At 41.3% G+C, this 16,731-nt stretch overlaps 1 protein-coding gene across 1 annotated transcript in view; it reads right to left on the bottom strand.

The window, feature by feature from the left end:
- Positions 1–6,110: 6,110 nt before the first annotated feature.
- Positions 6,111–16,731, bottom strand: part of KPNA3 (karyopherin subunit alpha 3) — a 54,431-nt gene continuing 43,810 nt past the window's right edge. Inside the window, exons 12-17 of the mRNA XM_075086423.1 lie at positions 15,593–15,721; positions 13,776–13,880; positions 13,571–13,642; positions 13,312–13,474; positions 11,424–11,518; positions 6,111–8,878 (exon numbers count right to left, since the gene is read on the bottom strand). Coding sequence (XP_074942524.1) covers positions 8,780–8,878; positions 11,424–11,518; positions 13,312–13,474; positions 13,571–13,642; positions 13,776–13,880; positions 15,593–15,721 — 663 coding nt within the window. The 3' untranslated portion in view covers positions 6,111–8,779. The remainder of the gene's footprint in view (positions 8,879–11,423; positions 11,519–13,311; positions 13,475–13,570; positions 13,643–13,775; positions 13,881–15,592; positions 15,722–16,731) is intronic.

The following is a 16,731-nucleotide window of genomic DNA, read 5'->3' as shown; positions in this document are numbered from 1 at the left end:
CATTAATCTGCAATGGAACTAATGGAGATCTCATAAAGCCCAACAGGAGTCAGATTAAAGGAATAAAAAAAGCAGGAAGAGAGATGTGAAATGCAGGAGCCAAAAAAAAGGGAACCTGTCCAGCCAGTGTCCCCCCCACTGTCTGGTCTTCATCGAGGGCCAGGGGATGAGGGACCAGAATTTTGCTCACCAGGGTGGCCAAGAGGTAGTGGGGAGCTCTTACCTGGGTTTCAGCCTGCAGAGTGATGTTCCCCTAAGCACTTCAAGCCATTTTAGCAAATTTGGGCATTGCTCTGAGTGCACAGGAATACCGAAGGCATGACTGTAATATGTGTGACAGATCAATTATAAACTGGGGAGAGATCCCTCCCAGATAAATTATTTTCCTGAACTGCAACCAGGCCACAGCTGCCAGTTCTCTGCCCATCTCATACAGTCGGGCGCCACACTGGAGGAGTCGCTGGCCTTGTCTCCCATCTCCCCTGGGAAGCGCAACTTTTGGTACCCACGGGGCGAAATGAGATGCCAAACAGGCATGGCCGTGCCCAACTCTGCTGGTCACTGCCCTGCTCCCTCCCCTGGGACTTCACTGACTTGTGCTTGAACATGGTGGAATATAAAGGTTGTGTATTTCCCTGGTGAGTCTCTCCTCACCCACGGGAGATTTTCTAGCATCACTCCTAGACTCCTTTGCTGACTGCTTTTCTTGTCTTATTCCCAGTGGACATGGAGACCAAGCTATTCCTTTCAGCTTTGCAACTGCCTTTCATATATTTAAAAAGTTAAGCCTCCCCTCAGCATTTCCTTCTGACTTTATTCTTAAAGAGGCTTTAAACTCAGAGTTTAGGTAGAAGGTGAGGTCTAGAATAAGACATGGCTCTTGTGGGAGTTTGCTCCAACCTCTTCACCCAGCTGATGAGAAAGATGCTTTCTGGCAGAGCTGGCCATGCTGGAAAGCTGGATATGTCCTCCAGAAGCTGCATTGGTGACCACAATGATCCCTTCAGAGCTGGCTGAAAGCTGTTGCACGTTGGGGTAGACTTCTGCGCTCTTTTGAAGGTGGCGAGTCCTTGGTGCTGGGGCAGTGCACTGCACCACACAGTGTTTGAGGCCAAGGATTTCATTGGCAAGTGTCCCAAGCTGCTATTGTCGCACAGGGGAACATGTGTCACGGGGCCACAAGCTGCCAGGACAGGCAGTCTCTCAAACGTGTATGGAGATGCCACCAGGAGGCTTCCCCTGGTAAGAAATCCCAGGGGAAGCTCCAAACCTTCCCTGTGACCTTCAAAGCGAAAGCCCAACTGCACAAAGTTTCCCAGAATGCTTTCTTCGCCTCCCTTCTGCTGGACACATGAGAAACAAACCCAAATATACTCAAATAAAGTACACTGAGGAGCGGGTTTTCCCTGATCTGCTCAGGCTGCCGCATGGAGACTGTGATTTCCAAGACACCCTGGGGGCGAGGTGCCCTGCTCCAGTACCTGCCAATGAGCAGGCAGCAGGTTACCAAAAGAGAAGCTAAATTTCAATTTACAGTCCATTGCTGCCAAGTGGCCACCTTTATCACAGGCAAAGGTGAAATGGTTTATTCCTTGGTTTTTGGCAGAAACCAAGGAGCCGGGTTGTGTGGAGGAGGAAGGCAGCTGCTAGCCAGAGTTCCTGTCCCAATAGCAGACAGCTGGTCACTGAGATACTTCTCTCAGGCAGTTTTTCATCTGTGGAATGAAGCAGAAGTGCACATGGGAGCTCTGACTGTAGCAGCCCTGCATGAGCTGAAATTGGTTAAATTTCTAATTGGAACAGGCTGCCCAGAGCGGTTGTGGAGTCTCCTTCCCTGGAGACATTCAAAACCCGCCTGGACACGGTCCTGTGCCCCCTGCTCTGGGTGTGCCTGCCCAAGCTGGGGGGTTGGACAAGATGATCTCCAGAGGTCCCTTCCAACCCCTGCCATTCTGTGATTCTGTAAACTCCCAGCTTGGCTTTTATCACAGGACTAAATCCGGTGATGGTAACCTAAGCTCCTAATGCAGTGATATACCTACATAAGATGTTGCAACGGGGCAGTTTTTAATCTCTTATAAGTTAGCAGTCACCTTCTCTGAGGTGCAAACTGCCACCAAAAGCCTTTTAAGCTGCAAACTGCCTCAAGTCGGTTGTTCGGCTCCCAGGGACAAGCAGTGAGCCTGCCTCCATGCAGCCGCCCGCTTTGCCACTCTGAGCAACTACACACTGAGTAAGTCAGGAGCAAGTTACATGCACAGCGAGTTTCTGAGGCGTAACGGGAGGGGAATAGCCTGACTTGGGAGGTCAGCCCCCCTGGCACGGAGCCTGCAGCCGGCAGCGAAACCTGCCCAGCAAGGAGCTTTTACCTCTCTGCCACCACTTTTAGCTCTCGCACAAACCTAGCTTGGAAGGAACATTGATGGAGTTTAGCAACCTGTTCTTTTGATGATTTCTAAGTGAAAGGGGAGTAGAAAAGAGCCCGCAAGTCCTCAGTGTTAACACTTTAATGCTTGCAGTTTTTCTCTTTGAGTAGGTTTGAGTAGATTGGGGTTGGGGTAAGAGCAAAAAACTGATGGGTTTGAGGGTTCTGAGGCATACTGGTAGCAGTATTCCTGCAACTGGAAGCACAAGAAGCAGCCCCCAGGTTACGTGAAGAAGACTCATGGAGCTTTTAAACTTCCATTTCCAAACCTGTAGGATTCACATTTTCAAATTTTCTCTCCCATCTTTAAGGGCCAAATCTTTGTTCTAATAAAGCAGCTGCTTAGGTCAGTAAAACTCCTGGAGTATTTGAAGAGCTCAGATATTGACTAAAATCCCAAATACAAACCCGTGACCAGTACAACCAGTGATTTCTTCCCTTTCCATCAGTCTTTAATATTTCAAGCACTGACCTCTGGTTGACCTTCCCTAAAAACACCTCCCTGGATATCGATAGCCATGCAAAGCTCAGTGCAGACACTTGGCTCCGTGCTGCAGACAATGAGGTCGGGTTTAAAACCCCAGCAGTTTGATAGCAGGGAGAGTAGGAACATGCTCCTGCTGCAGAAGCAAGATGCCACCTTGCTAAAAACTCCCCTTGGACTGCACCCTTTTCTAGGCAAAGGGTTAAACATTTCAGCACAGAGCCACGAAATGCTGAGATTACAGACAGAGCTGGAAGTATTATTGCTAAGTGTCCGACGCAGCGTCTGCACGTCCAGCTCCTCGTAAGTGTTCACAAACAAGCCCTTTGCACAGAAATTTTTCCTTATGAGATGCAGGCATCAGCATGTGTTTTAGCAGCAGTTGAACCATTTTTTTTTTCACTTCCAAATATGCAGAAAAAAAGGTGGCGTTTTAAATTCTCATTTATAAAATTTTTATTTTTAACATTTGCCCTAAACCAGTGAAGTCAACAGCTCAGAGATATGAAAAATGACAGGGATCAAGGGACGCAAAAGCTGGAAGACGACATTTTTGAGGAAGCAAAACGTCTTTGGAAGAGTTTGGATGTCTTTGATTTAAGCATGAGAATTTGACACGTCCAAAAACTCCCCCTACACACATCTCATTCCCTGAAATCTCTTATGCGCTGCCATGCTCTACAGAGCAAACCCCACACAAACTGCTCCCAAAGAGCTAACGTCAAAGACTCGCTTTCACAGTTACGGGGACAGGACAGACCTCACTGCGGTCATTTCTCCCGTAAGCTAGGGTCACCACGGCAAGGAGAACAGGACTTTATCCCTTATTTTCAATATTATAAAATGCAGGCAGTATCTAGATTTCAGGGAGCCCCACCAGGATTAGAAGTATGAAAAGCTGGGGAAACCAGCTGTAAACTATATCAAACAGAAAACAGCAGTGATGGGTTTAATCCCAGGGCAAAAGGTGCAGCTTCCCTAAGCATCTCCCTGCACAAACCTAGAATTGAACTTGCTGAATCCAGTAGCAAAATATTTCCATTTCATCCTCCCTTTTCATGTACAGAGAATTTGTATGGGGGATCACGAGGTGAGGTTAAAAAAAGACCGAAAAGGAAAAAACCACTAACAATGATCAGCTTGCAAATAATTAGGATGCAGAGGATGTGAGCTCCCTTACACTTCATTCAGCACATTAGAAAGATCCAACCACCGTCTTCCTGCAGGACCCCGTTCAGTAAGGAGGATGGTTAATCCGTCTGCTGCATCTTCATGCATCCCTGGGCCCTACTTAATGTATATTGAGCAAACTGAAAACTAACCTCCTCCTGCTGTTCCTTCGCTGTGTCTGGGGAAGAGCATTCCTGCGGGATATCTAAACCCTTCACAATATTTTTCCTCTGAGGCTGCATGGTGACATTCACCCTATTTTACTGCTGATGGGTGAAGGCAGAGAATACTTAAGTCTTTAGCCTTCCTTTTCAAACACAGGAATCATGGTTTAAGTATTCTTACGTGTGACACACAAGGCTGGAATGTCCACAACATACTTTTTTAAAATAAAGGTTGGAAAAAACTAGCTCCTGTGTTCCTTTATAAACTTGTATGCAGCTCATGAAAGCTATATCGTGAATCCATTTGGAAAGGAAGCTGCTTGTGCTGCTGCGGTGGCAGCTGAAGATCTCTGGGTCTAAGCCAGCAGCACAGATCAGACCTGCCTGTTACGGCTTCTGCGGCAGGATAACGCACACACGAACCAGAATCAGGAGAGCACAAAGCTGCTCTAGTTCGTAACTCTGCATCTTCACAGGAGGCAATTTTCCTGAGCAGTCTGAAGCAACGCACCACCCTGAAGCAGACCCGAGCAGCTCAGGCGGTTCCAGCTCACCCTGCTCGCGCTGGAGTTGATGTTGGCCATCATGACAAACCCCTGCGGCAAAATGTTCTGGGGCTTTGCCTGTTGGAGGCCACAGCTTTCTACTGTTTTCTTCCTTTTCTTCTTGAAAAGTGCCTTCTAATGGCTTGGCGTAATTTGTTGTCCTACATATAGTTGAATAGAAGCATAATTATGGCCACAAAAGGGAGTATTTTTTTTACACAACAAAACAGAAGGAACACAACACAGCTAGGCTGCTTTGGTAGAAATGTCTAGTTTGATCAAAATGGGCCTGAACTATCATTCAGTCCACAGATTATTAAAAAAAAATTTTAAAATATGCCTGTCAGAGGCTTTTCTTACTCATTTCTGTTTAGCAGAACAAGCAAACAATATGAAAGTGTCTGTACTTCTAGCAGCATAGGGAACATTAAGATATCCTCTAGGTTTTATTTCTAAGTAAGATGTCTCTTAAAATAATGCATTCTTTAATCCAGTGCAGTGTCACCTAGGTAGGACCTGCTGGGTGATTAACGGGTTGCAAAAACCCAACACAATTAAAGAGTTTCATTTCGTCGGCTGAAAGCTGAAGGAACCGGAGATTAAACTGTTTTTGGAAGCAGGAGTTGGGTTCTTATGAATTCTTTATATCCACATGAAAGAGCATTTGTAAAGATTTAAATATGTCACTGGAAGCTCATCTCCACCATCCACCTACCCGTGGAGAGCAAGGGGCTTCTCCGGGTCTCACCCGACTGACATGGAGCAAGGACGGCAAAGCCACAGCTGCAGAGTCCCGGGCACCCTTCAAACAGTTCCAAGAGGTTTTCCTCCACTGATGCTGCCACACAATTACAGCAGGACTGTACTAATCAGGGGGCTGCTGGACAACGCAAGTCTGACAGCTCCAACGCCTCCCCGAGCAGCACCCCAATGGGGTCAGGCGTGGCTGAGGTGAGGGATGCTGGTCCCCCCCTCCCAGCCATGGAAGGCCAGCCTCCTGCCTGAAGCCGGTCTTGGTGCGCACCCCCTCCCAACACACGCTGGGCGGGAGGCGTTGGGCCTGCTCCTACAGCATCCTGAGCTTAAACTTAGTGCTGAATCCATAATCGGCCTAGCACTGGGAGCCTGGCAAGGATGCATTTGGAAGGAGGACTGTGAAAGTCCCTTGACACTACAGTGGCACCTTCAAACCTTTAAAATGAAGTCACTATTTAATAGTTACATGGATCAGCTGCAGCCCACTCACCGCGGCCTTCTGTACACGTTTGGGAAACCGCCTCCTTAAAAAAGGATAAAACTCCATACCGGAACAGTATCCAAAGTTTCAGAGACGACTGCATTAGCTTACTTTATTCATTCTTGTAACATACTTCCAACTTTGATGCGGAGTTCTGCTAACTAATATCTAGTCAAAGACAAAAACCCCTAAGTCAATCCGTGAAGACTAAGCAGTTTCATAACCTTCAAAATAAGTTCTTGAATTTTTTATAGTATTTGATAGCAGCTTTTTATTGGTTACAAAACCTAAGCCCATATACAAAATTAGGAACACATTTAGATGCCTCTTTGAAAGAACGTTTTAGTCTATTTTAACTGATAGTTTAAAAAAATAATAAAAACAATGCAATTTTAAACACTGTTCTGAAAACGTAAAAGTGCAGCAATATACTTTGTTTCCTTTATTAACTATGAAATGGTGCAATCCCAATCAAAAGCTGATAAGGTCACAACAGAAAGAACTGAGCAAACGCTTTGCCCTGCCTTACCCAGTTCTCCCATGTTCACTTTTAACGTAACGCATTGAGTGCAAGAAAAGGATCAAATCTTCACAGTACTGGAAAACTGTTGTTTCGATATCAATTTGTCTGTAATCTCTAGGATAATAGTGAGCGCAGGCTGAACAGGGTATCCGTCAGTCTATATGGCATATAGGGAGACTAAATTGCATTAGAAGGGGGGAAATATTTGTTCACAATAACATCTGCTGGAACTCTAATTTCACAAAACCTTTGTGACCTTACCTAACTTTGACTTTTTATTGTTTAGTTTTTTTAGCGAACACCACACAGTTTCAAGATTTTAGACTATAGTGTGTGAATAGGATGCAGTTACCATATGAAGCTTCAACTCAACTTTTGGGAAAAGAAAAAAGGCACAATGAACTTCAACTCAATTTTATGTGCACAAGAGTTGAAAAATCTGAGCCACCTTAAAGAGAAATTGATTCTAAAATTTATAAAACCTATAAATAATCAGAGGCCAAACCACTATATTAAAACAGATTATCTAGCAAGTAAAAATCTTGCAGTTTAAACATACGCTTGTATCCAGCTGAGATACAAGACAACTCACTCTTTAAAGTGGCTCCACCTTGGCAGATATATATTTAATGAATGCACACCTGCTATGCGTTGTTCATCAGTGGAAAAACAGCTGATCCACAAAGCTCTGATGGCATCTGTCCTTATCTTCATCACAGTAAATACAACCCACATCCAATAACTAAATTAGTTTAGATTTTTCTATCCCTTCACATCAATGCATTGGGAAATTACACCCAGTAAACAACAGCAACAAAACCAGTTTGTGTGATAGCTTACAGAATTTCAAAATTGTCGATCTTCACCCCAGCAATACCAAAATCCCTTCGAAAATGACTGGGTCAGACGGTTTTCCAAAAGCAATGACCTCACATACGTTAGGTAAAGTTATTTAATGTGCGCTGCACATCAGGTTTACGCTGAGTAACGGCAGCTTCCATACAGCCTCACACATCAACCAGTTTGTATCTTTTTTTAATCACGTGAATAAGATTTGAGACTAATTTCTGAATTACTCTTCCAATACTCCAAGAATGAAGCTTTTATGACGCTTCTAAGTAGTTGCTGGTTTGTTGCCAACCACATCATCATAAGCACTGGTTACTAAGTAAAAAATAGTTTAAGACTAAATTACAGTAAACATGAAAGCTCCACAGTTTAAACCCAATATAAATCAACCATATCCAATTATCAATTTAAAACAAAATATATTGACTACTGAAAGTTGAAAGCAAGATTCTTTTTAACTAATACATTTTTGGACAGATTTTTTTTTTGTGTTTGTTTCCTACAGTCTGGGACTCTTGCTTTCAGCTTAAACAGAAGTTCAAGTCCATAACAGGTTGTAGCTCAGGTAAAATACCATGCACAGCATTTGATTACTTCAAAACAGCAGGAACACACAGGCTGAAGTGAGTGGTCAAATAGGGCTCGCTGTTCTCAAAAATTAGGTATAATGGCAAAAGCTTTACCAGTCCAAATCTACAGTTCGTTCTCCAACCCTGGTTTCTGAGGCAGTTAATGAACACACATCAATTACTGATAGCTGAAGTAGTTTTTTTTGTTTGTTTTAAACTTAAGTGTTTAATCAATTGCCAAGTGTTTGTTTTTGTTTGTTTTTTTTTTTTTTTTAAGTTACTTTTATTTCAGTTTCACCAATGAAATTCATTTGGCTTGCATTTTTTAATCTATTCTTCCACATAAAGTATATGAAAATATGTTTGTGGAGGACGATGATGCAGGCTCAGAGCAGACTGGGCCCCTGTAAAGTCTTCCAAAATGTACGCATCATACCAAAGTGTCTTGATCCACAGCGCACCATTTTCCAAAGAAGCTACTTTTCCGTGGAAAGCCAATGTGCCACCACTATGGAATATTCTTAACAAAACTGCAGATTGCGGCTGTCAGCATGTGGCACCAGGAAAAAGGCAAAAAAAGGTAGTTGGGACTGTTAAAAAGAATTCTGAAACAGTTTAAGAGATCATGCATATGCATTTACAGTCCATGTGATAGTGACGTTTGGCAACTGCAAAGTGACCGATACATGGCTTGCTTTAGAAGCATCAAAACGAAGAGGCATGTGTGTCTTGGAGCCTTTTGTTTCTTCACTTGGTAGCCATCTGGTGGTGCTTCGTACTGGTGTGGGACAGAGAAGCTGCACTTTTTTGAACTTAAAAATTGAATTCTTTTGTTTGAAGGTTGGCTGTTGGGTCAAAGTTGTAAGTACCTCCTTGAGTGGCTTCAGGAAGGAGACTGGGATCTTCATCGATCTATAAAATACAACAAAAATACATGAGAGGCCAATTCCCTTCACAATTCAGTACACATAGACGAGATTCACAAATGCTCATCTTTCCTTTTTTTTATTATTGCAATAAAATTAGATGAGGTTTTCCAATTCAATTCCTCAAATACGTTTAAAAAGGACAATATATCAACTCTGTTCTAATACCACTAGGGAAAAGGAAAATTGTTATGGTTAAAGGCTAGGTTGCTGCTTGGTCAAAGCAGTTATTTTAGCTGTGCAATTTAATTTTCAATGACAATTTTTAGTACCCCTTGAGCTGGCTATTCACTAATTGTGAGTTACTAAATTAGTTTTGTACTTTCTCCCATTTTCTTTCAACAAGAAAATAATTTTATCAGCACCTGATAGAAATACTTATATAAAGCTTAAAAGGGTACTCAATATCTCCTATCAGAACCTGAAGGATTTAGAGTTACTCATTTCTGAGCAGTTTTATACAGCTCTCGTAAGCACAATCTGAATTATTTTTTTTAAACCAAAAGTACTTCATTATTCTGTGGATCTAGAATGAAAGGCACAAGTATCCAACTTCACCCAACTTCCTTCAGAGCTGGTAGAATTTAGGTATTTGCTGCCTCTAGGAACAGCAAATAACAGTCAGTAGCATCAATGCACACAACTTCAAACCCTGCCCATCCTCTTCCAAATCACCAGCTGCACCTATTCTCCGAACAAGCCACCTCTGCAGGAACCATATGCCTCGCAACAAACTGTATCATTCTGAAGCAGGTAAGAGCCCTTGTGCGTGGGGTCTAAACAGCCTTCTGAGATCCGGCCTTGGCGTAGCACAGATGTCAGAACTGACTCACCTAAAATGTTTGTTTCTCTTTACTTTGGGTGACAATACCTAAAGTGGAGGGAGAGATTAAGGCCTTTGGTGACAGCAACAATCTGCAGGCGGAAGAGTGGGGCACATCACGCCCAAATGAAAACCAAATCCAGCTTCAGAATGCTTTGCAAAATGTTTGTGAGTTGGTAAATTAGCACTGCTGCCTTCTGCAGGGGTACTACAAAGTAACATTACCCAAGTTCACATGCCTCTAACACAATAAACTATAGCCAGGAAGCCATTAGTGTGGGTCCTAAAGTACATGCCTGGGCACTTTACCAGGCTCAGCAAAGGAGCAGATGGGATTAACCATGAAGGAATATCTAGTAGCCAGCAACATCTCATGACAATACAGAAGATCCTGAAGCAACAGAAGGCAGGAATACTCCTGGGCAGTCAGTCTTAACGTTGCCAAGCAGGGTGATATAACCAGTCTCTTGTCTCCCTACAGAAATCTGGAATTTATTTTTTTTGTTGGGGTTTTGGTTTTGTTTGGGTTTTTTTTTTTTTTTGCACCAGTCCTCAAATGACAAGGGTTATTTTCCTACTTATAGTTACTGCCTGAAAATTTGTCTGGTTTTATGTTTTAACTCCTATCTCCCAATCATGGAATTTCTACAATTTCGAGTTTCAGAAGCCCCAGAAAACATAGTAACCATATAAACAATCGGAAGTAAAGTCCTGCTCCTGAGTAAAGGAGGTAAATTCAGCATATCAGGCAAAGATTAAATTGCCTTAGTTTATGTAAAAAGTAAATGCACAAAAGGGATACTAACCTCAAGAGGGATATTTTTCCACCCACACCAATTAGACTGCACTCTTCAGTTAGCTACTGAAGCTTCAGAGTTTCAGAGCCATTATGGAGACCACCAGACACTGCTCACAGACTCATTACAAGCATTGGGAACTTTTCACGTATCTTAACTTCTGGTGACTAACTTCACAATCACATGATGGGCCCATGAATTGAAAATTAACAAGTCCCAAAATTAGAGCTGGTATCTGGAGAATTCAGTTCAAGAGAAGAACTGATGGTGTACTTCTGCTAGGCTGCAGAACTACAGCCTGGATGGCCTAGAAAAATTATTTGTCTTCAAATTGCTTGTTTAAGTGCTTCTGAGGAACTCACAAGCAGCCAGGAGCAGAAAGAGCTAAAACCCAAAGGATCAGAATACCTAATCAGGGTGAAACAAAATATCAGATGATCTAGATCGATCAGTTGCAGAAAGTGTTAACAGTTTTGCTGACTCCTTTCAATGCAGAATCCAGGCTGGAACAATTACAGAGCTGAAATACAGTAATCTGTCTGAAAGTAAGGATCCACACACACACCGCCCAGACTGATGTATGACAACGTAAAAAGGAGAGCCAGGGAACTGTTTAGATTCTAATCACAAGTAATTGCATGTCAATTTACATGTCACTGTGACAAAATTAGGTCAGTGTCAATTTATTAGGCAAAATCAGAGTAGTCATCTTGATTTTGCTAAAGAAAATTTTTGGTATTAAGAAACTCTTCAAAGACTTTCAATTAAGGGAAGCTGTATGGAAAAAGGAGCAGGAAAACTGACTTCCCAGATACCCTATGACCATGACAACTGGAGCTGAGGAACAATGACAACGTACTTACTAAGCTAAGAGCACAGTGCATATACTCTTCAATCTTTAGCATACTTACATCATCACCAGAGAAATACTGATCTATGATTTCAAATGCTAGTTTATAAATGTCTTCATTCTCATGCTGTTGCAAGGCTTCGATTTTCTCTAACCCTGAATAAAAGAAAATGGAGAAGAGTTTGATAAGTTTAAACTGGAGTCACACTGAAAAACCTAATAAAGATGATGAAACATTACTACTGAAACACAGTAGAAAAGATGTAGCTCAATCTGCAAATATTATCTACACGGTAGCTCTCTGTTTCTAAGAGGAAAGAAGTAGTTTGTGAACCTTTCCATGCCATGGAATATCCCATTTTATGAAAAAGGGATAATGGAATATTCTCTCTTTTTAGATAAAACTCTGTATTTAATGTTTTAAGACTTCTTCTGTTTACTACATAGCTTTTCTTTCAGTCATTGTGCTTTCTGTATATCACCAAAAGGAAGTGGCTACATTTGTCTGTTGCATATGAGTTTAAAACAAGGTGGCAAAGTCTCACATGAAGAGCAGTTTAAAACACTAGTCCCACTTTCAAACTGGATATCGAATAACTCAAGGGAAAAAACTTCCAATGTAGCACTTTTCTTGAACATCCCTTTACTGCTATGTTACTATAACACATTAATTAGCATGTGTTAAAACTTGGATTGCAACATCTGAAAGATTCCTCATCCTCCTTTGGTCTGTAATGAACTATGATCCTGTCATGGTTTTAGCTGGGATATAGTTAATTTCTTCACTGTAGCTGGTAGAGTGCTGTGTTTTGGACTTAGTGTGAGAATAATATTGATAACACACCAATGTTTTATTTGTTGCTGGGTAGTACTTTTACTAAGTCAAGGACTTTTGCAGCCTTTCATGCACTGCCAGGTGCACAAGAAGCTGGGAGGGGCAGGGACACAGCCAAGACAGCTGATCCAAACTGGCCAAAAGGGATATTCCATATCATAGAACATCATGCCCAGGATATTATCTGGGGGGAGTTGGCTAGGGGAAGCAGCAATCGCAGCTCAGGGACCGGCAGCATTGCTCAGCAGGTGGTGAGCGGCTGCATCACTTGTTGTCTGGGTTTTTTCCCCTCCTCCTGAGGTTTCACATCTCTCTCTCTCTCATTATTTTCCTTTCATTATATTATTATTACTCTTATTTTGATTATTAAACTGTTCTTATCTCAACCCACAAGTTTTCTTACTCTGGCCATCCCGATTCTCTCCCCTGTCCCACAGGGGTCGGGAGAGTGAGCAAGAGGCTGTGTGGTGTTCAGTTGCCGACTGGGGCTAAACCACAACAGATCCTAACAACTGCTTCCAAGGCAAGTTTCTGGCAACAGGACAAGAGGAAATGGCTTCAAGCTGCATCAGGGGAGATTTAGGTTGGGTATTAGGAAAAATTTCTTTACTGAAAGAGTGGTCAGGCATTGGAAGAGGCCGCCCAGAGGCAGCAGAGTCACCATCCTTGCAGGTGTTAAAAAAAAAAATAAATGTATAGACATGGTACTTCAGGGCATGGTTTAAGAGACACGGGGGTGTTGGGTTGACAGTTGGACTTGATGATCCTATAGGTCTTTTCCAACCTTAAGGATTCTATGATTCTATAAACTACAGCAAGAATTGTGTGTTTTATCACAGAACAAAGTATAAGCAATAATCAAATGAAAAGTACAATTCTCATTTAAACCTAAAACTACCTAAGCTACAGAAAGCTCCTCCAATTGCCTCCAACATGACTAGCTTTAAACTGAACTAAATAGAGAAAAAATGTCATTTATCTCATTACAAAAGCCTCACTTGCTTACTCAAATAGCCCATAGTAAGAAATGCTGCAGTAAATATCAACAGCAGCAAGGGGAAGATGGAATAATATCCAGAAAAATAATTTTTAAAAAAGCTTAATAAGCACTTACCTCCACACTCTTCTATAATTTCAGCTATTGTGCTAGCCTCATCACCAGCCATTATCAGGATATTTTTCAGACCGTCCAGCACCACCTGTACCACTTGAGAATCCTTTACTGAGAGCAGATTGCAGAACGGTGGGATTACATTTTGCTGTACAAGGTATTCAACCTAAATAATGAAAAAACATGCTTTCGACATTGTGCTTCTTACAAATGGCTGCATGTGCAATGTTGTAATGACAATTTGAAATCCCACTACACATACCTGATCTTTTCTCCCACTTATTGTCAAATTGCTAATTGCCCAAGCAGCTTCCTTTTGTGTTCCAAAGTCCCCCTGAAAAATAAAATTAATAGCTCATTAAAATCAGCATGGAAATATCTGTCAAGCTTATTATTAAAAATCAAACTCCTCGTGTCAGATTTATAAAAAGATGATGACAACTCGCATAGCTGATAGCTTGACTGACCTTAGCCAGCTGGTGTATGATCATAGGGATTAGCCCAGCATCTATTACAGCCTGAACTTGTTGCTGGTTTCCTGCTGTGATATTGGAAAGGAACCAAACTGCTTCCTACAATTGAACAACATAAAAAAAGCAAAACACTTTAAAAAATAGTCAATAGATTAAAAAAAGAAACCACACAAAACAAAATCTCAAAACCTAGAATGGTACCATGACCAATCACTAAACAGAGATTCCAGGTTTACTCCCCAACAGCACTTTTAGCAGGCAAGCTTTTATTGCACTGTGAAAGCCAAACACACGGGATCACTGTAAAATTGATATGATTAATTCACAGGACCAGATTATTACTTACACAAGGAGTGTCTCCATATGCTGGGTGCAATACTGACTTAAACCTTACATCCACTTTGCACTGCTGGAGTCACAGCCATGTTTTAAACTTGATCAGTTTTGCAAAGAAAATAGGAAAACTGGTAAAACCTTGTATAAAAAAAGGACTTATCCTGTAATATTTGACTTAACAGCTCAGTAGTAGCTTTCTGTACTGATACCCTGAAGACCAACTCCAGCTCCTGTTTTCTTCCTGAAACATGAAGTGAAGCTCGGAAAGCTCATTTCAAGGCCTCCCATTAAGTATCAGACAGGACACTCAGTCCTGAGACCTTACTCAGCAGTTATCTCCTTCAGGTGGCCCATCAGCATAGCTAACATCTATCTAATGGCAGTTACAAATTCCTGGTTACAAAGGGAGATACCTGTGTCAAGGAAACCCAGAATATCTTAAAAAGGCACCAATCTTAAGTAAAAAACAAACAGATGTGGTAAGTAGCCAATTATGAAGTACTTCAGGAAAAAAGATAATGGGTTCAATTTTTTAGGAATATGTATCTGGCTTTTATTTGTATTTGCTCCTCACAGCACATACTTAAAACAAAACTCAAAGCATTTATAGACTCCCCTTATACAAAAATAATGCCTTTCTTTGCATTCAGAAGGAGCTCTTCATTCTTTTCTGAGAGCTAGAAGGGCAGGCAGAAACAAGCGAACAGTTTGAACTGTCAAAGGTAACTTTTTCATACCTCTTGGCAGCTGACAGAGCCTGAATAAACACAGAATCCTCACAAATAGTTTTCCCCTCAACGGTACACCGAACAGGGGAATCACATAAGGTAAACAAAAAGCCGGTTCCACCTCAGCCAGCCCCATCTTTGCAGAGGAAGATGGCATGATGATTAAAAAAAATCCACAAATACCATGAAATACAGCTGTGGAAAAGAGGGCACTGACCACTTCCTCTAACTCCCCCTATTCCATCTAGTCCTTGCAGCAGTGAAGTTACCTCTGCCAGAAGGAAGGAGAGGAAATGCAGGGACCGATTTCAGAAAAGGACAGTGGAACTCCCTACTTCTTTGATGGTGAAGATGGCCAAGAGAACACACTCCTCTATGAAAATGTGGAGCGGAAAAACTGGATCATTCCTACTCAACTCACTGGACTCAACCAAGAGTAACGCTCTGTAGTTATAAAAAACTATAATGCAGTTAGACAGTTACTCACTTTGCAAATGAAACAAAGCATCACGCTCCAAAGCAAAAACCATCAGTCCTCCCAAAAAGCACTAGGCATCAACATCAATGTATGGATCCTCATTATGGCTATTTGGCTTTAGCCATAATTAAGCAACAGCCTCAAAGGCTGCCTCTTTATACAAAATTACTCACATGCTGGAAATAATAGCCACAAGAAATATTCTTAGACTGTAACATTCTTAGACTGTAATATTGTACAGACTACTGTTAGGAAGAAACAAATCATACCTTGTTTATCTTCTCTTTTGGATGCGTCAGGAGATTTGGGAAATAAGACAAAACATCACAATTGAGAACAACTTGTGTCTGTTCATCAGTACCAGTTACTATGTTGCCTACTGCTCTCAGTGCTGCTGTCTGAATATCCGAAGTGGGAAGGAAAAAAAATTGCACGTTAAAGACATTGCTGTTAGTTATGCTAAAACAAAGATCATTTTAAGATGTCTCTTTATAAAAACACTTTGCAAAATACAATTTAGCACTTCATCCTCTGAGCTAATCCTAAAAATGGGTACTGTTTCATCAAAACAGAAACACACAGTACAGCATTTTACTCAATAGACGCACTGCAGCTCAACTCAAAAAGTGAAGATTAGAAATTAATATTAAAACAATAGAAGAGTTAATTCATCATGTATCTGATCTGAGTTATAATTACATTAACTATTACTAGGCTTTGACTATGTCTGACAAGGTTGCTTACTTCTCCATTCAGCTCTCCACTACAGAATTAAAACACCCATGACTACTTTTCTTCTTATTGACTCTCAGTTGACTTTCAGAAATGGACTTTATATCTTTATGTATTGGTTAGTAAATGCTTTGCAAGTGACAGAATACTGGAGAGACTACTTCTCATCAAGTGAGCTAGTCCGACAAATTTCAAGACAGCCAAATCTCATCCAAAAGTACAAACTAAACAGACATGACAAATGCACAAATATGTAAAAAAGCTCCCAATTACAATGGTTGGTTTATAAAAATCAAGCATACATTCATTAACTTTTAGTTTCCCTTTGTCTTTAAAATTAATCAACAAGCTCAGCTAACCTACCTTTTGTAGCTAATCAGATATTTATTTACTAAAAGGACTTGGCATCTACAAACATTTCAACACTCAAAAGGTCCCAAAATATTAATTGATTTCCATGAGCTATTCAGACAGAATATGCACAACCATGTACACAGCAGCAGAAAAGAGTGCATATAACATGAATTCTGAAAAATGTAAAATCTTTTGCCATTAAATATTTTAGAACTACAAAAGGAAGGCACCCCTGATAACCACACAATGGAATTTAATGTTTAACCTATCACTTCACTTAAAACTGTATTAGAACTGTTTCGTTTTGAGTTTTCTTTCATTT

The sequence above is a fragment of the Phalacrocorax aristotelis genome, chromosome 1, assembly GCF_949628215.1.
Source record: "Phalacrocorax aristotelis chromosome 1, bGulAri2.1, whole genome shotgun sequence".
Taxonomy (NCBI): Eukaryota; Metazoa; Chordata; class Aves; order Suliformes; family Phalacrocoracidae; genus Phalacrocorax; species Phalacrocorax aristotelis.
Note: the sequence above shows the minus strand (reverse complement) of the source record. Positions and strands in the feature narration are given on the sequence as shown.